The 27647-nt window shown below is 38.5% G+C and overlaps 1 protein-coding gene across 2 annotated transcripts in view; it reads right to left on the reverse strand.

The window, feature by feature from the left end:
* The window catches only part of LOC134210954 (protein furry), a 393572-nt gene that overhangs the window by 131601 nt on the left and 234324 nt on the right, over positions 1-27647 (reverse strand). For both annotated transcript variants that reach the window (XM_062687409.1, XM_062687410.1), the window contains 4 exons: positions 23241-23339; positions 12584-12715; positions 12141-12309; positions 5221-5323 (listed from right to left, as the gene is read on the reverse strand). In XM_062687409.1, coding sequence (XP_062543393.1) covers positions 5221-5323; positions 12141-12309; positions 12584-12715; positions 23241-23339 — 503 coding nt within the window. The remainder of the gene's footprint in view (positions 1-5220; positions 5324-12140; positions 12310-12583; positions 12716-23240; positions 23340-27647) is intronic.

The following is a 27647-nucleotide window of genomic DNA, read 5'->3' on the forward strand; positions in this document are numbered from 1 at the left end:
GAAATTCTTCGGAATTTCCACGAGAAATTCTTTGGAATATCCACGGAAAATACTGCAGATTTGCTTTTTGGGAAATACTTCGGATTTTCCTCGGAAGATTTTCGTATTTTTTTTGGGAAATTGTTCGGAATTCCGTTGTGAAACTCTTTGGAATTACCTTGAGATTTTTTTTAAATTTTCTTGCATTTCTTGGAAAGCACTTCGTAGTTTTCTCGGGAAAATTATCGGAATGTTTGGTAATTATTGAAGATTATTTGATTTTTTTTTAAATTTTATTAAATTGATCAAAGTGGAGAAATTATGGAGAAAAAAATATTTGCATAAGCCCCTTCTTTAGGGTCTCGAGTGAGTTATCTAATTGGTGCGCGATCGGACGTGTTTCAGGTAGGATGTAGAACAATACAGCGAAATTCGGGTTTGTAGTTGTGCTTTGTGCGGTCAGTGAGCAGAGTGTGCGACTGGACGTGTTTGTATTAGGACGGGGAATAGTCGAGAGATCCGGATTTATGCCGTGTGTGGTAAGTGAGTTAATAATTGAGTGCGTGATTAAACTTGTTTTATAAAGGACGCGGAACATTTGCAACTTTCGGGATACTCAGGCACCATGTTCCCCTCCAATTGGGAGATTTGCTCGGCCTTAAATTACCTTTCTCATCATTTACCTGATAGAAAGCGAAAAAGGAAAGGAAAGTCAACACAAGAACGTATATGATGCAACATAAGATGCTAAAGTGGAGGCGATATACGTACATGTTGTATGGGGAAGTACCTATATCGTCTCCACTTTAGCATCTTATCTGGCATTATATACGATATTGTTGACTGTTGTTGTTGACTGGAATAGGACATGGAAAAAGGAATGGGATATGATAGAAAAGGATGAAATCGCAACCTTCCCTTCCAAATCGCAACCTTCCCTTCATTCAAAATGACGAAATCTCAGCCATTGAATAAGCATATTTATTCTGAAAAATCTCTTATAAGAACATTGGGACACCCGAAGGTAATTCAAAACTTTTGTCTAAGCAGCAGTTCGATTGAGACACGGTCAACACTAAAGTAATCAAACAGTTTTTAGATGATCTGAATATTGCAATGTAATGGTAATCAAACGATAATTTTGATTTTATCCCAAAGTTTCTACTACTTTTCGGGTCTTATTCAGGGGAAACCCAGTGTCATTGTTTTTTGTTTGGTTTTGATGAATATAAAATTGTAGGTAATGTCCGTAGGGTTCAAAGTAAAATTTGTTATTCTTCAACAAAACAGCTTCCGCTAGTACCCTACAATGAATATCTCAGTAAGACACAACTACCTAAATTTCATGAGAAACGTAGACTTTGTTACCGTCCTAATGCAACATCATTGAAGCAGGGTACAGCGAAAGAAATTGTTAATGCAATCAACCAATTCGTAAGAACCTCTTTTCAGGTTGTATTTGTAAACAGATTCAAAGAACAGTAACAAAGAATCAATAGAAGCTGCTTATCAGGGTTTCTTCGGTGGATTCCGGTTAGCTGTGCCATTCACAGCAAGGTGAATTAACACCCACGTATTCAAAGAATCGAAAAATCTAAGTTCAATGACAGCAGGGCCAAAGATTATCGACCGATATTACTCAGGAAAATTTTGAGTTCAAAGTATTGAATTAGTCCTGAAGAGACAAAAAGCTTTGCTGAAGTGAAGAACAATGTAACATTTTGTATGTTGAAGCAAATATGCTAGTTTATTTCCAGCTGTACGCTGTACTGCTGTTCTAAAACTGTGAAAGTGTACTAAACACAAGAAAACAAAAGAACATGGGGAAACTAATTCATACTTCTTTGGAAAAGCCATTACTTAAAATAAAAACAACACTACCATTTCTAGAAATGTGCCACATTACCAACACACCCCACACCGTAAATAAGAGAACAGATATTGATGGACTCAATACTACATACGCAGCTGTGCTGCATTACATACAGAACACCACCAAAACTGATAAGCGAAAGCGAAAGAGCAAGAACTCAAACGATAGGTAAATTATTCCGATAGGGCTCCATTGGCTACCAACCAGAATGGGGTTTTCGATGAGGAGATTGTAAAAGGAAAACTGCGCCATTTGCCAGTTTTAGTGAAATGGAAAGTGATTCCGAGACGTAAGACAGTTTATGAAATAGTTTTAATGATGAACGAAGCAAATTTAACAAACACAATTTTATTCACAGTATGTACCGACACCATAATAACCAGACAGTTAAAGTTAGACAAAACATAAGACAAAAAACGAACAAATCATTGTAAGACTAACACCAAACATAATCAAAGACTGTATAATTAGTATATGTATTAAATTTTAGCTTCCCCTGAAGAAGACACTAATCCCGTGTCGAAACGTCGGACGAATAAAAACTCGTTTTAATCATATGAGACTGCGTAGCCGTTAATTAATGATCTATGATTAAAATAAAAAAAAACTCTTCAATGATATACATCATTGCAGTAACCCATGTTCTTTTGTATAAATTAGAATGTAGAATTGCTGTTGGGAGAATAAAGTGTACTCAGTCGTCGCCAACTGAATACACGAACACAATCCTTTAGATACGAAAATATTGAACGTGTAATATAAAGAAGGAACCTTCTATAAGAAAATTGTAAGCGACTGGAAGCTTATCGCCATTGCTTGAACTGATGTAGTCCATAATAAATGGGAGTAGACACTGTGAAGCGTGAAAAGTTTTATCAACTCATTTTGCAAACAGCAGATTGTACAAAGCACTTCACCGAATAAGAGACGCGCTTGTAATAATAAGAAGATGCCTTCCATAGGAGGAATTAATCATCGAAATAATTGCTTCAAAATGTTGACCTTTTCGGGGAGTAGGGTTGATAGTTAGCTATAAATACTAATAATTCGCAAGGTGCCATTACTTTATTCTTAGTTAAATTCAACACCAAGCCTTCAATATCAGGCATATCCTCTGACGAGGGACGTCCACTACCCAAACCATTTTCCTTGAAGAAAGAAAGTATTTTTTAGTCTAACAGCGTAAAGGGACATATTCAACAAAAGATACTGTTTTAGCCTTTTTTGATACAAACATAAATCGATTTTTCAATCCAAAAAGAATCTCTAATATAAAGTTTGAATAGACACTGCATTTACTGTCCTGATCTGACGACGTCTCGTTTCCCTTTTTAGGCTTAACGAATTTTTATTATGCTTTTGATATTTTAGTCATCATATCATACTTTTTGAAGGAAAAATGGTAAAACTGGTATGTTGCATTTTGGCGCCTACGGTTGATTCCCACATTAACGTACATTAAGGTAGAATACAAACAAATCTCAATGCCAATGAGACATTAAAAAAATATATAATCGCTTTGCAAAAATAGACACAGCATTCCATGCTGTGTGCAGGCTTTTCCCAAGATAAGGTGGAATGCTAGAAATGCAGACGACCGAAATCTGCAATCACGATTTCACTAGAACTTCTACTACAACGAAGGATAATAAAACAGCCCTGATTTGGATGAAATAAAAAACGCGCCTTCGCTCCCTGTATTTCTAGAGCAGATTCTTGTTCCGCAAAAAATCCTCCCTACTCGTCGTCGTTATCAAAATTATGCAGATAGCGCTTCCGAAAAACCCAGCAGCTATTCCTTCCATGTTCAATATTGGCTCTGAAGATTATATGTAATTATATTCAACAGAAAAAAAAAACAAACAAATTAATCCACCTATATGCAATGATGCTTTTCTACCCTAGTAACATTTTGGTTTTATGCAGGTTTTGTAACACTCTTGTGGAGTAAATTATGATCTTCAAGAGCGTTATAAAACTTAAAATGTTATTTGGGTAGCTCATTATAAAAATCAAATATAAAAATTATATATAGCTCTCATATTTCATATTTATTCACAACCTTGACATTCTATAATATTCAAAACTTGACGTTTGTATCGAGATAGGCACCGCTGGGGAATATATGCGTAGGTAGGCACAAATTGACCCACCAGCGACGTACGAAGCTTTTGTTTACAAAAACAGTTTCGTTCTTTCGAAATGTTGGAACCGAATTGTAAACATATTTTTTGAAAGAATGTTTTTCGCATTTTTCTGTTTTACTTAGACATATTTCATTGAATAAAATAATAAGTTTTATTATTTTTATTTTTCAATCCACTTTTTAATCCTAGCATTAACCGATCAAATCAATGAGCAAAAATGTACACGCAACTGAATCTACCAAGTGCACAGTAGCAAAACTTTTTCCTAATGTTTATGCATACAGGCATAAAAGCCGTTTCTAAGTGATCTTAAAGCATTTCGCTAAGCCTTGATTTAGAAGAAAAGTCAACGACACGAACACCAGACTTATGCTGCTGGCAAAGTCAAGCATGTGCCAATGACTTGCCAAAGCATAGCTTTAATTATAAGGGTAGTTATTTTTAGCTGCACATCAGCCTGTGATTGGCCTAGCCGGAGGCGTTTTTTTATGTTTCAATTTTTACTCCACCTTTAACAAGTTTAACGCCTCGTGTTGAAAATTTAATTACTATCCTTCGTGTGGAACGTAAAGCATCGGAGAACCAGCATACGAGAGGGATCAAAGTCGACGAGGCGAGTAGATAAGCTATCATTGCCCACCCGGAAACGATGTAGAATAGAGACAGACGAATGTTTTGTTTTGGTTTTTCAATTAAACTTGATTTTATCACTGCAACCGGGACCCATTCATGGTTTCCCGCAAAAGCAACTACCCATATACCATATAGGGTATGATGATTCAAAGCAGTCTTAATTACAAAAGCATCATTAATTCGATTACTATATAAACATTACTATATTCAAAAATTTGCAGAAAGAAATTACATTCAATACAAGGTTCGTAAAACCAAGTTGGATAAATAGTATACAAATAATGCGGAATAGAATGAGTTTGGAACCGAAAGTTCACATTGTGTATTTTATTTTGCTTTTATTATTGAACACCAACAATTATTCCATTTTGACAATTAAGCGAAACGATTTTTTTCACTTCAAAATCTTACATAAATCATGCTTGGTTGATTTGAACACAATTAAAAAAGTTTGTACGTAAGTTTTTTTTTCGAAAATCGCGTTCCAAAACAAAAAACACTAGAAGGTGATATTTACCCCCATCATGCCTTATAACGCTTTGGTAGAACCAACGATTCGACAGACCAGCTACAAAGCACAGTACTTACCCTGATTTGATTGGATCCTCACCGCTGTGCCGCTTGGTATGGATGGTTCCCTTCTCAACACCAATCTCCTGTACCTTGGGATCGTTGTTGCCCGAAGCCGGTCCTGGAAGTATAAAGAATGCAAAGTAAAAACATAAAGCGATATACATATTTGTGGAACAGCAAACAAAAAACTGATTTGAATGGCGGATCAGCATCGTTTGAATAAAACAATTGAAACTCATGAGAGCACACATTGACTGACGGATTAGGGGAGTTTAAATTTGTCGCTTCCATGGTTATAAAACATGACATTGTGTTCCCACTTTTTTCTCTAGTATTATTTGAACACTACTTTAATCGGTCATCTGAACTATAATCAACCCCCTTTATATTACATACTGTTTAATTAACACCACTTTTGACGTAGGATTACGTCGTTTGGGAAAACATGGGGCCATTCTGCCGAATCGAATTAAGACCGTCGCGAAAAGTGGTGAGGAAGTATAGTATGGTTATTAATAGCTCAGCCGTCTTCTAACCGATTATTGAGAGTTTGGTATCAATCGATCAGCAAACTCTCTGAGATTTCATACAACTATTGAAGACAACTGTTTAAAAGTTTAATTAATATTGAGCGTCTTAGAGGAAAATGTTACAAGGTTATGACCCCTTTCTTGTGTGAGCTGTTCATGGCAAACCTCGGAAAGGATTTGAAGGAAAAAGAGGCTATTCCTGAACGATGGTGGAGTTATGTAGATGATATCTTCAGCATCGTCAAGAAATACGCACTCCCATTAGAAGTGCACACAGGGATATCCGGCTCACTTGTGAACAGCTGGGAGCTGCGGACTCGATCGAATCAAATTTTCAAGATATTTTGCTTGAAACTCGCCAATTTCTTCCCAGTGTTCACTGTACACGTTACGATTTTCTCACATTGAATTACCATTATGTTGATCTTTATAAGATTAATTACAAAGATTTCGTCAATTTACCGCATCGTATATATTAACGTGTCGAATGTAAAATTAATTCATACCCTCCAGTTATGTTGAATCCGTCGATATATTTAAAATGACGCCAGTAAATTGAAATTTGTTGAAAATGAGCTATATTCAGTATGAGTTGATTTATACGTGTACTCTCTCGTCTACCCTCAAAATGCACAAAACCTCTCTAGATGCGATGGATACTTTTTGACAGCTTACTTTGGAGATTATTTGACAACCATTTCGACTCTATCCGCAGCTCCCAGGTGAACAGGAGATTACCTTTTGATGGGGCCTTCTAGGACCTCTAGGATTCCGTGGGAGGAATTACTTCCACTGGTACTGTGGCCTAGACATGCAGCAAAGACTTACTCAGATCGCCACTGATAGTATGGACAAGAAATACAGCTGCTATATATCCACTCTTTTACTAGGCTTCTTCACTTGCAATTTTCATCATTTTTCATCTCCTTTCATAAATTTCTCATAAATTCTCCTTTGCTTTCGCACTTGCACTTCTGACGACAATGACACCTCACACCACCGTAATTAGTTTTCTATGGATAGGTTTTGGGAATTTCACTTGACAAAAAAGTATTCCGCGCAAGGATGTAACTTTTATTCCTTCTATTAAAATAGGAAAACAGTCAATGGGCAAGGAATTATACTTATACCGTCCGTGGTCTGGCACAGTCATTTCTTTTTTTAGGGTTTCCAGCTGGACTTAAACATGGTAGCCTAAATTGTCAAGACTGGACCCGAACAGATGTTTTGCCTCTACTAGGACCAATATTTAGAAGAACTAGTCTATGTTGTCCGCTTGAACACTATTTGTTTGAGCGTTGTAGAAGCTAGTAGAATCTCAAAATTTCTGTTTTTGTATAGATTTCCCTTTCCCCTCAGTATATTTATCGTCAGCCTGTCAATAATTAACCAAACAAATAATGGAAGCTCCAAAGACACAAGAAATTTGTAGAGAACTTTAATATAAAATTATGTTTAGAGTTTCTTGGAGCCGACATTCAATATCTAATAGCAGTCTATGACTGCTGCAACTTATGTTATAATGAATCGAACTATTAATCTAAGAGCTTCCCTTGTCTTAATGCGGTTAAAGAATTGCAGTGATGTCTGGTATTACAAGTTTTAATAGTCAAACAGCAAGTTTACTTCTAATTTTGTCTAATATTTCGTCAGATGTCATTTTGTTTTAACTTGTTTAATTCACCTATCACATCGTCTTTCTTTGTTTTTTTTGTGTTCTCTACGTAACTTAGTTTAAGTCGATATTAAATGTAGACATTCGTTCCTTCATTTTATTTGTCTAATACTAATCTCCCTGGGTCGTTTCCGCATAAATGAAAAACCTACTCTAAAAGTTTGAAAAAGCATCGATTAAAAGTTGAGCGTAGATAATCAAATTTGCCTACCGTTTCTAATCGTCTTAAATCCTTACAAGCAAGTGTAAAATAACTATCATCATATAAGTCGTGGTGAGCTATAGGATTCACTTTTCGGTTGCAAAATAAAGCTTCATCACGCATATTCCCTATACCTGTTAATAAAAGTTATCGAGAATGAAGCCATTATTATTTGTCATGTGTGGTATTCTAAATTATCGGTCTTTAATAAGACATAACAAAATAAGAGAAGCGCCATGCTCCTAGTTTTGAAAAGACTTCTACTCAGTGAATCCTATTAATGTCAATTTCCTATTAACGTCGATAAAGTTGATTACATTTTCTCTATATATACCAATCTAGCTAGATTTAAGCGTAGCTACGACTTATCATCATCAAAGAACGCAACAGAAAAGTATTGCAAAAAATGAGGAGATCTTACTTCATTATTACTGAGGAAAGAGGCCCACCTCACTGCATTACTATTCCAAGCGCGAAGACACGATTTTCGTTGGTTCACATGCACATCCGTAAAATCAGTGCGCCAATGCCACAGTCATTTCAAAACTATTCTCTAAGCTATTGACATTATTTACCATTTGTCACGAACAAATTCAACTCTCCGTCGTTCTCTATCACACGAGGTTTAGTTGATGATTGCGGGTACTCGGATAAGCATCTATGTAACGATTCGGCAATATACAACGTGACTCCTGCGAGGCTCCCACGATGGCATCGAGCAAATTTCGGCGTGCTCTACCAGAATCTCTTCTTGTAGACGGACGAACTACTAACTCTCCGGCTTGTCTGGAACTGGGAGGACTGCTAGTCTAGCAACTGGTCTGGCGACTGCTTCGGACAACGCTGTTTTGAGGGTGACGACTCGCACTATACCGTCCTTGCCGGGATGAACCTTTATTATCTTCCCGAGCGGCCATTGGATCGGTGGTAGATTGTCATCCTTAATCACCACAATTCTTCCTGGCTTGATGATGACTGGGCTCATGCATCCCTTTGCGGTGCGTGATAGGAGCTGCTGCAGATGTTATGGAAACCATCTAGACCAGATTCTCTGGAAACGCTTCTGTGTGAGCTCCCAGTGCGACAGGCGATTGTCGGGAACTTCGGCCAGATCGCACTCGGCGAAGGCTTGCAGGTTTGTTTCTGCCAGGAAGTGTCCCGGAGTGAGGGCTTCCAGGTCGCACGGATCGTTTGGTATTGGTACGAGGGGCCTGGAGGCACATTTCGATTTGGGCTAGAAGAGTGCCCATGTCCTCATAGCTGATGTTCGTAGGTATCACCAATTTCACGCAGTAGGTGATGCTTGGCGGATTTGACGGCTTCTCACAGACCGCCGAAATTCGGAGCACGTGGTGGGATAAAATGCCAAGAAATTTCACTCTCTGCGCAGAACTGCAGAATCTGCTCGCGACCGGTGTGGTCGGTCTTCAGCATCTGGTATACCTTGTGAAGGTACCTTTGAACGCAGTTCCGTTGTCGCTGTGCATCTCTTTCGGTCTTCCACGGTGTGCGACCAGACCACGGAGTGCTGATAAGAAAGCTTGCGTCGCCTTGAAATCAATGAACAGATGGTGCGTTGGAACCTGGTATTCGCGGCATTTTTGATGGATTTGCCGTACAGTAAAGATCTGGTCCGTTGTCGAGCGGCCGTCAACGAAGCCGGCTTGATAACTTCCCACGAACTCATTCACTATTGGTGACAGACGTAGGAAAAGAAAATGAGGAATACCACTTCGTAGACCGCATTAAGGATGGTGATCACTCGAAAATTCTCACACTCCAACTTGTCGCCTTTCTTGTAGTTGAAGCATATAACCCCTTCCTTCCACTCCTCCGGTAGCTGTTCAGTTTCTTAGATTCTGACTATCAGTTTGTGCAGGCCAGTGGCTAGCTTTTCCGGGCCCATCTTGATGAGCTCAGCACCGATACCATCCTTACCAGCTGCGTTATTGGTATTTAGCTGTAGGATGCCATCTTTAACTTCCCTCGAGGTGGGGGCTGGTTGGCTTCCATCGTCCACTGAACTGACGTAGTCATCTCCTCCGCTGCCTTGACTTTCACTGCCTGTAGTCTCAGCGCCATTTACATGTTCCTCGTAGTGCTGCTTCCATCTTTCAATCACCACACGTTCGTCCGTCAAGATGCTCCCATCCTTATCCCTGCACTTTTCGGCTCGCGGCACGAAGCCTTTACGGGATGCGCTGAGCTTCTGATAGAACTTACATGTTTCTTGAGAACGGCACAGCTGTTCCATTTCCTCGCACTCCGCTTCTTCTAAGCGACGTTTCTTCTCGTGAAAAGGCGGGTCTGCTGTCTGCGCTTCCGCCTATAACGTTCCACGTTCTGCAGAGTACCTTGCTGCATCGCTACCGCCCGCGCTGCGTCCTTCTCCTCCAGAATCTATCTGCAACCCTTCGTCGAACCAATCGTTCCTTCCACTTCGTCCCATATACCCCCAAATTTCCGGAGGACCATTCCTCCTTATTCCCGGTGGGCCATGGTGCATAGTTTTACTTAGAGTTCCTCGCTGGCACTAGGACGATGATCAGCCGCTGATCCTGACATGGAGAACAGACGCTTAGTAAGATTTGCATCTCCGGAGAGGGGGCTTCCCTGTCAGCATACGTTAATAGTTCCCACCGGGGTTGGTTATCCGATCTTCCCTAATGTTGCTCGTATCCCGGCCAGCACCACGGAGAGGTAGGGATAGGAGTTGCTGGGTAAGAGGCTTAGGACCGCGAGATGAGGTTTATTTTATTCCTTCAGATACGCGAAGTACCAATGGTACACTTTACCCAGCATTTGCCGTGCCAGCTCGGTTGCGTACAGATGACTTTATATAGACTGATCCACAATAGTCTACACCACACACGGCGAATGGCCTAGTTGGTGTTACACGAGAAGTTGGCAAATCGGCGATGCTCTGCTCAGTCAGAATCGGCTTATTACGGAAACATTGGAGACATTTGTGATAAGTTCGACGAACTAGATTCCGGCCATCGATAATCCAAAATTTTTGGCGGATTGTGGCTAGCATGAGCTGCGGGCCAGCGTGCAGCACGTTAGCTGGAATGCAGACTCCGGTAACGTGTCTCCAGGAATTTACATCGGTAGTTGCTTGGATTGTGGATACCCTGCTTGCCACTAATGTTTTCCAGCGGGTTTTTGTTTTTAGAAGTGTCCGGTAGTGGGAGGTGACCGGCGCTGGGGATCTCCCCCTACCTGTTGATACAAAGTGAATATAGCGAAAGTAAATGGAATAGTGAAGTATTTTAACCTTGCGCTTAAATGCGCTGAACCATTGAAAAAAATGAATTTCGTCAGGCACCACCAAAGGCGGGCAACTTAAGTGCTTGGCTCTAATCCTCAGTCATCAAGTTTGCATAGCGAACCTGTATTCAAAAGGTAGCTAAAGCCAGACGAGTACGATGGGCAAGGCATGTTGCAAGAATGCAACCAAGTAAAGATGGAGTTAGCTTCCGACTCGACAAGTATAAGACGGCGTGGAACGCAGCAGTGTTATCTGCGGTACGACCTAAAGCATACGCACAGCATCTCCATTATGAAACTAACATTTCTAAAAATCTAATTTTCCAAAAACTGTAAAATTGTTTCTTATTAGGTAACAAGACATTGGTGCTACACTAATATATTATTATTATTATTGGGGCAAATGCTTCCTTCTTTGTTTGTATTTGTTTCTTTTCTTTTCTCGTTTCAGAGAGTGAGAAAAGGCGTTTGAATCTAGGCTTGTATATATATAGGACATGACCAATAGACAAAAAAACTGAGCCACATCCCAGGATGTTTAGGACCTATATGGTATACGTTAATCCTCTTAGCTGAGTCACTCAAAACGAATCAATAAATTTAACATAATAAACGGAACAGTTGGTACGAAATTCCTTCGTTCTATGACTTCAATCTAAATGTGGAATCAAATAGGTTTTGACAGTATTTTCAACAACGCTGCACGCATTTATATTTGAACTTCATTTAAGATGTGCTTCAACCATATATATAATGACAAGAAAAGTAATAGTTCTAGAATAATCTATCACTTTACAAAAGTTGTATTTGTAAACTAGACTAGAGAAGCCTTTCCGTTACACATTGATGTATGAGAAAAACAAAAAGTTGTTTTATCGCCAGTATAGAAATAGTACGCAAATTAACTTTTGCTTTAGCCGTTATACTATTTCGATATATGTATTCACTGTTGCTTTTGATTGTGGAAATTTTATTAACTATGTTTCTACATTTTACTACACGCACACAATAAAAGCTATTATAACTTAAATTACCCAGGAAACTCTAATGGACACAATCCTAATTCAAGAAATTTTCAAATTACATTAACTGCCTCCTTCTTCTGTGTCCCTAAGATCAACGCTCCTTCATCATACGCACTGTAATAAAATCTCGCCAGGGGCGGCGAGATACCAGACCTTATTTCAGAACGACCCCCCCAGGGCAAACTTTTAATGGTCATTCTATTGTACAAACAAGTTCATCATCTTTTACTTACCATCTGAATGACTGGACGCTTTTCGCATGCTCGTTAGCCGATAGAATGGTGGAGTTTCCGTCCGCTCAATTAGACAATTTAGCGTCTCCACGGTTTGCAGCTCACTCATCAGCTCGTCCAGCAGCCGGTTGGTGCAGGACCGTGCCAAATACAGTGCGACCCGCTTTGCCTACGATTCCATTCGAGGTCAAGTTGATGATGGTGACGACGGTCGGCCCGGTGCGAGAAAGATAAAGCGATTACTATAAGTAAGTACTAGGGCGGTCAATTAGACAAAAATCGCAACCCTGCGGCACTGGGACGCCTTATGATTGATTGATTTACAGAAGCCCTAATTACTTGGGGATTATCCCTGCGGAAAGGAAAAGTAGGCAGCAGGCTTCTTCCATAAATCATCCGCCAGGTGCGAATTAATTTATCGAGACAAGTTAATTGAAACTTACGTAGGCCAGCAGCTCGTTAGGTGCCATACCGGAAACAATGAGCAAGTACCGGAGAATGACCTTGAGGTTGTTCGGCCAAAATTGGCACAGCGTGCCCCACAGCTCCTCGATGTAGGGATGAGAGTCGGCAAACTGGAAAATATGAGGAAAATGGGTAAATTGCAGTAGCAGGATGTATGTTTCTAAATGAGGTTATTATCACTGATTATTTTCTTACAGCAATCGTTATTTTTATTCAAAAGAGGGAAACCGTGATTGAAATTTGCCATCAAATGACTTGGGTTTTGTACATTATTAGTATCCCAATGCTGCTAACCTTGTACTACCAACCTTGTATTAAGAATGAAATCATTTGATTGGAATGCTGCTGAGTAATAGAGGTCAGAGAAGGGAAGAGCACTGCTGCCACCCAAACTTGTTATTTTATCATTAATCATTAGGCTGTTCTGTTTCTGAATAACTGGGAAACGGTAGCTGTGTAATATAATATTATAAGTTCCATAAAAATGAATGCTTCTTCTTCTAATTGGCATTACATCCCCAACTGGGACATTGCCGCCTAGCAGCTTCAACCCGATAATTTCCTAGACCGGACCGGGAATCAAACCCTACAGCATGGTCTTGCTTTGTAGCCGCGCATCTTAACGCACGGATAAGGAAGAACCTAAAATTAATTGAATCCAATCCATTTAACGAAAAAAAATCTAATTATCTAGATTATGTTTTTTTTAACTTATTTTATTTGCTAATTATCTAATACACGCATTCATCTCTTAGACTAGGTGTTCCGTGTTTTTTAACACTATCATTCTCAGAAAAAATCTTTCTGGTATTGCAACAGCTAGTCCATATTGGCACAGCATACAACTTGGCTGGTCTAAAAATTAGTTTGTAAATCAAAAGTTTGTTCTTAAGACAAAGTTTTGACTTTTTTTTATAAGTGGCCACTTAATATATTTGTTACATTTGGCTTGAATGCCTTCAATGTGACTTTTAAAAGTTAATTTTTGATCTAGCAGAAGTCATAAATATTTAGCTTAGCTAGACCAATTAATTGGAACCCCATTCATAGTGACAATATGTCTGCTAGCAGGTTTTAAATAAAAAGCTCTCGGCTTATGTGGGAAAATTATAAGCTGAGTTCTGGAAGTATTCGGGGAAATTTTCCATTTTTGCAAGTAAGTGGAGAAAATATCCAAACTTTTTTGCAATCTACTACAAATGACACGAAGGCTTCGCCTTTTGGGTGAAAGGCCCGTGTCATCTACAAACAAAGATTTTTGACACCCTGGTGGTAAATCAGGTAAGTCAGAAGTAAAAATGTTATACAATATGAACCCCAGTATGCTGCCTTGGGGTACACCAGCTCTTACAGGTAATCTATCAGATTTAGAATTCTGATAGTTTACCTGCTGTGAGCGATATGATAAATAATTTTGGATCAGTTTAATAAAATACAGAGGAAAATTAAAATTATTTATCATATCCTTCAGATTTGTCAAATTAACTGATGAGTCGTTGAATGCCCATGGCAAAAACCAAATTGCTCATCAGCAAAATACAATTGATATTATTATGAACCATCATTCTATTTAAAATAATCTTTTCAAACAGTTTGCTCATTGAAGAAGGTAAACTGATTGGACAATAACTAGAAGCCTCAACTGGATTTTTGTACGGCTTCAAAACTTTAGCATTTTTCCATTCATCTGGGAAGTATGCCAATTGAAAACATTTGTTAAATAAATAACCAAAAAAGGATCTATCAGAGCTATCAGAAAGTTTTTTGATAAGTATGTAGAAAATACTATCATCACCCGAAGTTTTCATATTTTAAAATTTCCTAGTGATAGATCTTATTTTATCCAGAGTAGTTCCTAATCAATAGAGTCAAAAACATTATCTTGATTGAGAATGTCGTCCAACCTCCGCGTGATCTGATCCTCAATAGAACGAGTGAGAAGTAGACTATAATTATGGACACTCTCAAACTACTGTGCAAGTTTTTGAGCCTTTTCACTATTCTCAAAGTTGTTATCTCTCAGAATAACGAAACGATTTTTAAATTTCATTTTGCAAGTCTTGCCAAATAACTTTCAAGCAGCTGAAGATCGTCGTCAATAACAGTGGAGTTGATTTACTATGTTCCGAAAACTCATATGTGAATATGCACATTATGTGGAAGATATTGATTTGAAAAATGTACTGGAGGTATCCCACAGAACAATCTTCAAATAAAATTTAACTGTTGGAGTTGCTTTGAGTATTATTCTAAGAACGTTGTGACAATTAATACAAAGCAGTGAAACGAATATCTATCTGTGATGAGATAAAATTGCCAGTAAAAGAAAAAAAGAGAAGAAATAAGATCGTTCTTCATTCACACGCTTCGATGCCGGAAAATGAAGCCATCAATGAAAGAAGTGCTGAACAATTGAATTACTTCCCTGACAGCCAGAGAAGATTAAAAGCGACCATAAAACGATTTACGCCGCCGGTTCATCACATTCAGCACTAATTTTATGTTCATTGGAAAACTTTTTGATTACAGCAGCCACACTACTGCCCCGACTGAGCCATTTTATACTGCCAGGGAATGAAATGAAAACACTACGCAGAATTCAGATGGCTTTTGGGTCTCTCGTTCTTTGGAATTGAACCTCAAAATATTGAAGTTAAACGGATACCGAATTTGACATTGCTGTCGAGTACTTGTATCTAATGAATTTTAATTCTTAGAAAGAAGGTAGAGTCCTGGGCTCCGATGGTATGCAAATTGAGTTCCAATGTTTTAATCACCGTTGATGGATTGTATTCATCATGATTGGAGTTACTCATTAGTTATCCGTGTAACAAAGTTTTAAATAACGAACGGTATAAAAAGTGTAATTTTATTCACAATAAATTTAATGTTTAAAAAAATATTAATAATTATTTTTTTTAATCTGAGTTGACATTTGGCTAAAGTTAACATAAGTAGAGTAACACGTAATTCAAAATTGATATATCAAGAGTTATTTATAGACATAGGCGTAACTAGAGTCACGGTCTATGGGGGCCATGTCCCTAGCTGGTGAGGGATAATATGCTAAGGCGATATAGAGCAGTGCAGTTTTGTTTTACGCATAGTTAGTGGGAAATCGAATGGACCCAAACATGAACAAATCTAGTTATCATTCGACTATTATTTATTAGCGCCCACTGTCAAAAATTATTCCAGATGGAAGCCTAGAGGAGAAAAAAATCCTGCATAACCCCGTTGATAATCCTGCTCATCAACGGTGGAACCTGCGTCAAAATGGATTAAGGACAGCTTCCTGGCCAAAAATTCTGCATGGCGACGGCACGAGGAGTTGTTCCTGCGAGATTAAGTTTGCTTTTATGGACAAATTTGCCAAAAAACTGATGATTTGGCGAGCGATATGCAGTTGCAGAGCGAAGGCCAAAGTGTTCGTGACGAATAAGACGATGGACTCTAAGCTGTAAAAGGAAGAATGTCTCAAAAATTGCGTATTAAGTTTCATGAAAGCCCATGAAGGTCCCGTGAAGTTTTGGCCAGAATTGGCGAGTTGCCACTACAGCCGGGAAGTCATCCAGTTGTGATTTCAACAATAAACACATAATCCACCCAACTGCCCGTAGTTCCGGCCCATCGAGAAATTTTTTGAATGACTATTTATCGTTAGCTTACAGAAAACCCTACAGTGGTTTGGGATGAATTTTTATTAAGAAAATTATGTTGAGCTTTTTAGTGGAATGTCTTCACTTGTCATAAGACGAGTTTGTACAATCCCACTGAATTCCACCACTTAATTGTATCTTGACAGATACGTATTTCGACCTCAACAGTAGGGCCGTCTTCAGTGTCTCGTACTTGACTCAAGTCAACAAGGGGGCAATATGAACACCCTAAGGAGTCGCGTTTTTTTACAAGAAAAACGTCGTAATATAAGGGACTAAACCACCTCGTGAATCTTAACTATGATGGCTTGAAGTTAATTTAGTGGAAATCAATCGGATTTTGATATTTTTATGACAATGAAAATCAGAATTAAACAAATCCGGTTTAAAAGTATGCGGGAGAAATGGACATAATGTGTGGGTAAAACGGACATCAGAGCTGGCATGTCTCGCTTAACTTTTCAAAAGGTCCTAAGTAACATTTTTTTCATGAATTAATTTGAGTAGCGCAATCAATAGACCAATATGAAAATATGAAAGCTTTTGATTGCACTACTCAAATTAATTCATGAAAAAAATGTTACTTAGGTCCTTTTGAAAAGTTAAGCGAGATTTCCTCACACACTGTGCACAATGAGGAGATTTTAATACACACCACAGAGAGTGACGCTGATACTCATCGTGTAACAAAGCCAACACGGTGAGTGAGGACGAAGGCGAAGAGTGAGAGAATCATGCCGGTGAGAGCTGGGCCAGCACAAAGTTGTGCCACTTAGTGCAATATTCTTGGAAACGATTTCGTTTTTTATGAAGCTTTTGGCTTGTGAAAATTATTTAACTAACGTCTCAGTTAGAAAGGACGAGGTTTTAATAAAGTCTGGCGCACCATGCCAAATTGTCGAATAAAGATCAAATAAAAAAGATTAAGAAGAAGAAGAAGCTAAAAGATGATACATATTTGGAAAGAATGGCACGGGAAACCAAACGGTTAAATTTTGAAAACGCTTCTCGAAAATTCTAGAAGCAATTTAGATAAATGCAGTTAGCAGTACGGGGAAGAACTTTCCTTATATTGTATAAAAACACATAATTTCGATTTTGAATTTTATTCTGTGATATTGCACTGATGTCTAGAATTTGTGAGAAGAGTTTTATAAATTTCGCCGAGTACTTTCCCGTGCCATTTTTATCTAATATCTTTCGGCTTCTTCTTCATGCAACCTTCATTCGCCTGGAGACGGAAGGGGAATTAAAACTGTTTATTTTTAGTCTGGCGTAAATTACAAATCTCTTCCAAAACTATTTTACACAGATTGTGCAAAATAAACAGTGTTTTTCAATGAAATTTTGTGAAAACTTTCATACGGCCGTGAACATTATTTTGAAGGTTGTAGACAGCAGGAGTACATTGGGCATGATGCTAACATCAAGAAAAAATTTAGCACTGAAATGAAATAATGGAACTTTATATAAGTTCAATGTTTTCCGTTTTGTTCCGAATTTAGACCCTTTATATTTACCAAGATTACCTGATGGAAATTGTATTTAGAAATCGTCTCGTCAGTAACTTATTTTAAAGCAGGTGGGACGGAATAATGCTGGTAGTACAATTGCTTCTTAATAGTTTTGCCCACAGACATCCCAAAAGCCAGCAAAAACAAAAATATCTTATTACGCATAAATAGAATCAACAGCTACGTTTAACTTTCCTTGACAATGTTTATTTTTATTCTGTTTGATTCACCGTTTTGTCAAAACTCATTGAGGAACACGGTGTGTTTATTTCATCATTTATCCTCAACTCTTCGTGTCTGACAAATCTCGCTTAACTTTTCAAAAGGACCTAAGTAACATTTTTTCCATGAATTAATTTGAGTACTGCAATCAAAAGCTTTCATGTTGTTCTGTTGATTGCACTATTCAAATTAATTCATGAAAAAAATGTTACTTAGGTCCTTTTGAAAAGTTAAGCGAGAAATGCATTCGATGCAGAGTAGAAACACAAAGAGGACTCACTGCGTTGTGGAAGAGAAAGAATGAGCGATAAGCGAAACACACTCTCTGCGGTCTTTTTGAGGAGTGCAAAAGACACGCACATTTCGACTACTCTGAGGAGTATGCCAGCCCTGACGGACATGTTAAAAAATTAAGCCTAAAACAGTGCCCTAAACAGTGAGTTGATGATTGGGTCCTAAAATGAAGAATCGATATTCGATTTTCTTTCAGGGAACGATGAAATTAATCATCCTGGACGTGTCAATTTGTTAAATTTGAAATTTAAAAATATATGAAAAATGCTTCCTCGGCCACGGTGTGCCTGTGTCCGTTATAAACGAAAAAATGTCCATCCATTCTAAACTCGCCTTTCGAAAGATATAATATCCAGGCGTCTGCTATGACAATTTCAAAATATTTCATCTGGGGAATCAAAAGTTATAGCAGTTACAAATTTAATGATTTTTGCGTTCGATATTTCACTAATATGCAACCATTTTTATTTATTATCAGACTAAGGCCGGAGTGGCCTGTGCTGCACATAAAAGTCTTCTCCATTCAGCTCGGTTCATGGCTGTACTTCGCCAACCACGCAGTCTGCGGAGGGTCCGCAAATCGTCCTCCACCTGATCGATCCACCTTGCCCGCTGTGCACCTCGCCTTCTTGTTCCCATCGGATCGTTGTCGAGAACCATTTTCACCGGATTACTGTCCGACATTCTGGCTACGTGCCCGGCCCACCGCAGTCTTCCGATTTTCGCGGTGTGAACGATGGATGGTTCTCCCAACAGCTGATGCAACTCGTGGTTCATTCGCCTCCTCCACGTACCGTCCGCCATCTGCACCCCACCATAGATGGTACGCAACACTTTCCTTTAAAAAACTCCCAGTGCGCGTTGGTCCTCCATGAGCATCGTCCAGGTCTCGTGTCCGTAGAGAACTACCGGTCTTATAAGCGTTTTGTAGATAGTCAGTTTGGTACGGCGGCGAACTCTATTCGATCGGAGCGTCTTGCGGAGTCCAAAGTACGTACGGTTTCCAGCCACTATGCGCCTCCGAATTTCTCTGCTGGTATCATTATCGGCGGTCACCAGTGAGCCCAAGTACACGAATTCTTCAACCACCTCGATTTCGTCACCACCGATAGAAACTCGTGGTGGGTGGCTTACATTGACCTCTCTTGAGCCTCTTCCTATCATGTACTTCGTCTTCGACGTGTTGATGACTAGTCCAATCCGTTTAGCTTCACTTTTCAGTCTGATGTAGGCTTCCTCCATCCGCTCAAAGTTACGTGCCATGATATCAATGTCGTCGGCGAAACCAAATAACTGGACGGACTTCGTGAAAATCATACCACTCGTGTCAATCCCTGCCCTTCGTATTACTCCCCCAAAGCGATGTTGAATAGCAGACACGAAAAACCATCACCTTGCCGTAACCCTCTACGCGTTTCGAAGGAACTCGAGAATGCCCCTGAAACTCGAACTACGCACATCACCCGATCCATCGTCGCCTTGATCAACCGTATCAGTTTATCCGGAAATCCGTTTTCGTGTATTAGCTGCCATAGCTGGTCCCGATCGATTGTATCATATGCGGCTTTGAAGTCGATAAATAGATGATGTGTGGGCACGGTGTATTCGCGGCATTTCTGCAATACCTGACGTATGGCGAACACCTGGTCTGTGGTAGAGCGTTCACCCATAAATCCCGCCTGGTACTGCCCCACGAACTCTCTTGCAATTGGTGTTAGTCGGCGGCAAAAAATTTGGGAGAGTACCTTGTAGGCGGCGTTCAGCAATGTGATTGCGCGGTAGTTACTACAATCCAGCTTATAGCCCTTCTTGTAGATGGGACACACGACACCTTCCATCCACTCCTGCGGCAGAACCTCATCCTCCCAAACCTTGGTAATCACCCAGTGCAGCGCTCTAGCCAGTGCTTCACCACCGTGTTTAAACAGCTCTCCTGGTAGTTGGTCAACTCCAGGGGCTTTGTTGTTTTTCAGCCAGCCGATCTCCTCCTGGATTTCCTGGAGATTCGGAGCCGGAAGTCGCATGTCCTGCGCGCGTGCTCCTAGGTTCATTACCATACCGCCACCGCTGTCTGCCATATCGCCATTCAGGTCGTAGAATGTCATATTAGATATTGAAATAAAATGACTTTAATACATGTAGGCTTGTTCTTGATTTCAGCATGATATATCCAGGGGCCATGGGCCACTTGACTTATCGTAAAAAAGGTCGCGATCCTGAAAAGGTTGGAAACTACTGTTCTAGGCTTGTAAACCTACTTTCAAGACGCTCACAATCCTCATTTCAAAAGGCTCGCAAAAATCTTTTCCAAAAGCTCGGAAGCTTCCTACTTTCAAGTGATTTGGAAGCCTCCTTTCAAGAGACTTGGAAGCCATCTTTTGAGAAGCTCAAAAGCTTCATTTCAAGATGCTCAAAGAGCTCCTCTCGGGAACTTCGAAAGCGCCCTTTAAGCGGCTCGAAAGCTTTTTTTCAGGAAGCTCGAAAGTCTACTTTCAAAAATCTCGGAAGCATTTTTTAAAAAGTTTCGGAGTTATTCTTTCAAGAGGCTTGAAAACCTTCTTTCAAGGGGCTGCGACGCGTCTTTTCAACATGCTCAGAAGACACCTTTTAAGAAGTTCGGAAGCCTCCAAACGTCCTCAAAGTCTTGTTGGAAGCTTGAATTTGAATTAGAAAGTTCCATGGAATAACGAACATTTTAGGCAACTTTTTGGAAAGCCATCGCAAATAATAATTATGGTTTTACAAAAAAAAATAGGGGGTACCTTAATAAATGCAAAATTTTGAAAGGGTACCTCTAAAGAAAAAGGTTGAAAACCGCTGCAATAAATCATTAATAAACAGAATAGTGCCAAATTTGTAAAGATTCAGTTCAAAGGAGACCCCTGTCCGTTTTACCCACCCTGACCACCTCCCCTATACTGCCGTTCTACGCATAGTTATCCCATGTAACCTCTGATGAAAAAACTAAAACTCGAATCAGTTAGTCCTACTTAAAAAAAATTAAGTTGTCGTTTGATGATTCCAAAAATGTTGGTAAAATTTTCAGATCTAACCGATTCTGAAACAAGTGGGACAAATTGACTCCAGTTAGGATTTTTTCATCAAAGGCAACATGGGACAATTATGCGTACAACGGCAGTATATGAGAAAGGCAAAAAACATTTTCTTTGCTGAATTTAAAAGCAGCTGATACTCGTGATAGTCGTAAGAGCTTTCTGTAAACCAACGATAAAGAACCATTCAATTGCTAATCATGAATTGTGTTTCTGTTTATAGCGGCGCGTAGGTACAACGGAAAAAGGATCCGCAAAAAGGGTCATTTATTTGTTCAGCAATATTACAGGTTTGCAGTCAATTGACAATCGGATAAAAAAGTTCGGTTACACACGAACAAGGAGAGCAATCTTTTCCAATAAAGAATCCCAGCGAAACGACCGATACCTTTTCGGAATCCTAGGGATAATGAAACGAGTGAGATGTCGTTTGTATTAGCTAGGCACGAAAATTCAATTAATCCAAAGCTGAAACCCTTCGGGGAAATTGAAATTATTCAGGTTTAGGTACGTCCTTCACGCTGGAACAATTTTGTTATTGACTCAATGCGTTTGAATCCCGGTTGTTTGGGTCCTTCTGATGATACGAGCTATTTATGTTAAAGACTTGTTTCAACATTATACCTCTTCAATAGCAAATTGTGCCTGAAAGGAAAAATAACACTTATTCCTCAGTCTTCAAAATACGCACAATTAGCACCCGACGACTTGGATAAGATCAAAAACTAAGAGGAAATGTTGCAGAGTTAAAAGATGTCACTATCCCATTTAATTCCACTATAATCACTTTGTATCAACATATACGTATTTCGTTTTCTACTTGAAAACTTCTTCAATGTTTTGTTATCGACGATATTCAAGTAGAAATCGAAATACTCTGTTGATACACAGTGATTATAGTGGCAGTAAATGGAATAGTGAAGTCTTTTAACATCCCAAGAAAGGTATTATGGTGCTAGAAAATTAGAGGGAAATGTAATGGACTTTTTCGACAGGAAGGATATCTGCAGTTATCGGTGCCAAGCTCCAAATAAGTTTTTTTTTTCTGTAGAAACCACTACTCATTTTTGTGATTTCATGTTCATAGTTCACGTGAGACACTTTCATAGCTTGCACTACACAGTCAATTGGTCGATTGGTCGTAAATATTTATTACCACGCCAGCTTTTTTAGAACTGATCAATCACACAACACTGAGAGCGTACGTGCTATGAATTACTACCAGCAACAATTGTTGAGCATGACCAATTAGTTTTTGCGCAAATAGCATTCTCATTGAAAACAATGACTTAATCGATGAAATAGAAAGCTCACTACATTATTTTATGTTTTGAATAATCATGCGATGTTTGTCAGAAGTAATTTTATGAAAATTAAAATTTTAGGCGTTGACTTTATTATTTCGATTTCAAATTATTTCAACATAGCTTCTTCTTATAATTTCCCATTTTATTCAACATATTACGTAAATTTTCATCAGCTGATGTCAGTTACACATTTATAAGAACCCGCTTTGCAACTCAAGTGTTAAAAGTTTCTGTGGAAGTTCTCAACGATGCTCAATGCGAGTCGTCAATTAATTGAACTTCCAGCTATACCAATCATAATCCAACCAGAATGAACACAAATTTGCCAACTTTAGACACTATCCTTACATTGTTAATTCTACTCAACCCCAGCATCTACAATATGTGCCAGCGAACACATCATCCATTCTTCTCGGAATGCAAATGACTTAATGCAGAAAATTGCAGCTGCTAAATTATGCATGAGATGAGATTAATGCACGCACACACACACTAATCAATATCGTTCATGAGCTCATCGTTTCACTTGAAATTCGTAGCCCCTAAGCTGGAAAGCAGATTCGAATGCAAATTGCCAACCACTTACCTTGGCGGTGATGTAGAACAAGTTGTTGAGAATCATCTCGGTAGCTTCCGTCGATCCGGAACCTTCCCGCCTGCCGCGTGTCCCCGAGTCCGGATAGTACTGAAATGAGGCGGAGAATGGGTGGAAAGCCGATTAAAGCATTTGGTTTTAAAGCCACGTGTAGCGGTTATTACACTAGATTACAGAGTCAAACAGAAAAATTTAATTTAATTATCAATAGCAGCAGCTTATCACGCTTTTATTTTTAAATGATTCCCATAAGCCAGTAATAGGATGAAAACTTTCAATTGCAGTATTGGAAAAATAAATCACACGCCTTTGGGATTAAGCAAATGTAACCATATTATTCGTATTCAAAAATAAAATGAATATAACACCTGAATTGAGCAGATTGAAAAAAATAAGTTCTTGTTTTAACAGCAGTATAGCGAGAAGCTTGTAAAGTGAAAGAGACTACATAACGTGCTAACTGTGCTAGATGCTGCAACACTAGATCAATTTTACGTTAGTTATGTGAGAAAGGGATCGAAGTACAGCATAGTATGTAATCCCGTCCTCACGTCTAGTTTTCATATTCAAATATATCAAAACAGACCAGTCGCCCATGCTATTTGCGATTTTGAATAAGGCTTAGGGTACAAGTACCGATAGTCGTGGCGTGGGTGTTCCTACACGTAAAACAAAAGTTTATTATGAGGATTTTTAATGCTTTTTGCCGAAGCAGGGGCTTAAGGATATGTATAAGAAAAAACTCATTATCATTATCATAGCCACATACATTGCAAAACATATAGTTTTCATTAACTTGTGAAAATTATTGGCTTTATGGTATGGAATCATTCATTAAGTGGCATAATTAAGTGTATTAGTATTTTCGAAAAGGTTGTTGCAATAACTTATGAGGTTTTTTCTTTACGTATATAGTTGCGGCAATGTTGTTTTTACACAATCTAAGTATTAAACGCAGCAACCCATTTAGTTCATCAATTTGTTGACCTGTCATAACACGAAATAAAAGAAAACAGGTTGAGATTTACATCAAAATCGGTAAAGTATCAGTAAGATACTTTATCTTTTTCTCTGCTTTGCACCAATAGTTGCGGTAGTGTTCCTATAGTTGCGAGTCCCATATGAAAACAATGGGTTATGCAACTATAGGAACACAAATAAAAAAATACCGCAACTATAGAAACACTGTACAAATAATTGGAGGTATCATTGTAGGTAACAATGATGGATTCTACTATGATTAGATCACTCTTCGTTTGAAATACAATTAATGAGCTTTCAAATGCACACTCAAGGTAAGCGAAATAAATTTCAGATTTGGAATAAGCGAAGAAATAGTGGCTGAACTTGCTTAGTTCCTCCACTATTGGGTTTTTTACCCTACAAGATATTTATAAATTTCAGCAAACTCTGTTAGTGGTAGTGGTAGGTTGATCAGAACTACAAAAAATAAATTACAAAATGAATCAAGTGAACGACAGATAAAAATTGGCGATAGCATTCTCTTTTTTTTCTTGGGGAGGTTAACTCAGGTAATGTGAAGATGGATGTAATAGAATTTGTTTCACCTGACACACTAGAACCAAAACCATTTCAATAGTCCGTATCCCCCCGGTCCGCAATTAAGGTCTGAGGGAAGCTCTCTCACGGAAGAGAACTGTTTTCGAACTAAAAAATCTTTAACTCGGAATTGGGTAGGAATTTCGTTTATCCCAACTGACAATCTCTTATCAAGGAATATTCCTAGAAAATTGCGTGGACCTACTATTTTTTAAACTTGCATTACGTTCTAAATACTGATCTAATGTACAACTGAAATTTTTGCTTCTCAGAGCCTCTCTCTAATGATTTGAGGCATAAAGAAACCGAATTTTGCAAAACCCAACTGAAATATTTTTTTTGAAATTTTCCAAGTTTGGTGTAATAAAAAATATATGTAATCGCATAAAATTTTGAAAGAATTCCTGGAGGAATAATTCGACGAGCTCCTGGAGGAATATCCGGAGGAATATCCGAAGGAATTTCTGGAGGAATATCCGAAGGAATTCTTGGGAGAATGTCAGGAGGAACTCCTGTAGGAATATCCGAAGTAATTCTTAAACGAATATCCGGTCGAATCCCTGGAGGAATATTCAGAGGATTTCCTGGAGGAATATCTGGACGAATTCAAGGAGCAAGTGGAATATTCAGTGGACTTCCTAGAGAAATATTCGAAGGATTTCCTGGAGGAATATCTGGACGAATTCAAGGAGCAAGTGGAATATTCAGTGGACTTCCTAGAGAAATATTCGAAGGAACTCCTGGATGAATATACGAAAGAATATCTGGAGAAGTATTCGAAGGATTGTCTGAAGGAATTCCTGGAGGAATATCTGGAGGAATTCCTGGAGTAATATCCGAAAGAATTCCCGGAGGAATATCCATTTGTCTTATTTGCGAAATTGGACAGAAGCCGATAATTGGACAGGAGCCTTTTAATCAATTTGGTCATGTTACTATTGTTACTCATATGAATAATAAAAGGTTTTTGATATGTTATATTAAGTTCACCAAAACACATTGCAAAATTACGAATTCTGAATGAATTATGAATGATAATTATGTTTCAGAGACCTATATTGTTATTTCGATCGATGCTGAATCCTCATACCGGGAATATGAATATAGTACACATTATTAGCTTCAATGAAGCATCAGCTGCCCCCTCAGCCATACGATCTTGTCGCACGCACGATTGCTCCGAAACATCCATGTAACACTCTTGCAAACCTCAACATTTTTTTCAATTGGGCAAAATACGGTCGGAAAACAAAAAATCCTTTTATGCAATTAATATTACTGCCCTCAATATGAAATTTTAGAAGTTAGTCCATATCCACCGGAATGCAAACATTATAAAAACAACATTTGGAAAAGTACATTAGACTTATTTCATATGGATAACACATACACAATGATCGCAATAATTCTTACGTCTTTTCAAAAATATGCCTAGTATTTCATCCTGTGTTTGTAGATACCGACGACCATGTTTTCCAAAGTTCGGAACATTAATTCTGCGTTGCATAAAATTGTTCGGTTAGGAAGGATTAGTCGTACTGCACACAGCTTAAAGAACGGTTGGTTAGAAACAGCTCCAGCATAATTTTTTTTTTGAATAATTCTGAATTTCGGATAATTGAAAATCAAATATTGGAAATTATGATCACAGGATTTGGGGCCCTCCTTAGCCTAGAAGTAAGACGCGCGTCTACAAAGCAAGACCATGCTGAGGGTGGCTGAGTTTGAATCCCGGTGCCGGTCTAGACCATTTATGGATTGGAAATTGTTTCGATTTCCCTGGGCATAAAAGTATCAGCCTCATGATATCCCAAGTAACATTTAAAGTTTTATTCCGCTCTAGGAATGGTTTTCAAGATCAATTCATAAGATCTAATAATAAAACCTAATAATATACAGCAACCTTCTGATGACCACTATAAGAGTAAGATATGGCCAAGTGGCCCTCTCTAGAAAACCACTTTAAACCTATTATAAGAGCATTTAGAAACCCTTTTTAAACCACTTGCAAAAAAGGGAATTTGGCTGCGGCAGCTGTCAAAATGTTGTTTTGAAAAAGGAGAAACAGAACATTGCAGAAAAATAATAACAAAATGGATTGTTGATGAAAATTATGATGATGAGGAAATAATATTTTTGTTCAGGTTTGATTTTTGATTTAGTGTCATTGAAAAGAAGTGCGCGTCCGATTTCATGGTCAAACCTGGTGAAAAAATAAGGTTGAACATCACGCGCCGGGAATATAACGTACTTTAGGGAAATACATTGAAAACATTTATTACCACATTATCTAGGATGTCTGCTAAATCGATAAGTACTTTTGCACAAATTATTAGTAAATAGAATTATTTATCAGGAAAAGCATGATACGCGGTGAAAATAACGTTTAATCATGAATTTCAGTGATGCATTTCACTGACTTCGAAATGCATTCCCATTTTCAATATGGCCATCATGGATATTGATCAGAAAAATTTTGCTTTTATTAAACACCGTCATAAACTCTTCGCAATGCAAATATTCTTATGGGGGTAATTCATTTGACCACATTATGACCAAAAATTGGAGCTTTATTCGAGCGTTGAAAATTGGATTTATTACGCTCTTTATCACAACCATAGAGCTGTTCATATGGTCAGTAGGTATTTGACGTTTGAGGCTTTTTTCAGCAGATTTATGCGAGGTTTATTGATAGCAATAAGAGCGCCAATAAAACTGAGCAATTAGCTATGGTGATTGCTGTCATAAGTCCGCAATAAGAATTAGATAAATCCAAGAAGCATAGAAATTGTTACTTGGGATACGAATGCAAAACAGTACCTTGGCTTAGAAACCTCG

Source organism: Armigeres subalbatus, chromosome 2 (genome assembly GCF_024139115.2).
Source record: "Armigeres subalbatus isolate Guangzhou_Male chromosome 2, GZ_Asu_2, whole genome shotgun sequence".
Lineage (NCBI taxonomy): Eukaryota > Metazoa > Arthropoda > Insecta > Diptera > Culicidae > Armigeres > Armigeres subalbatus.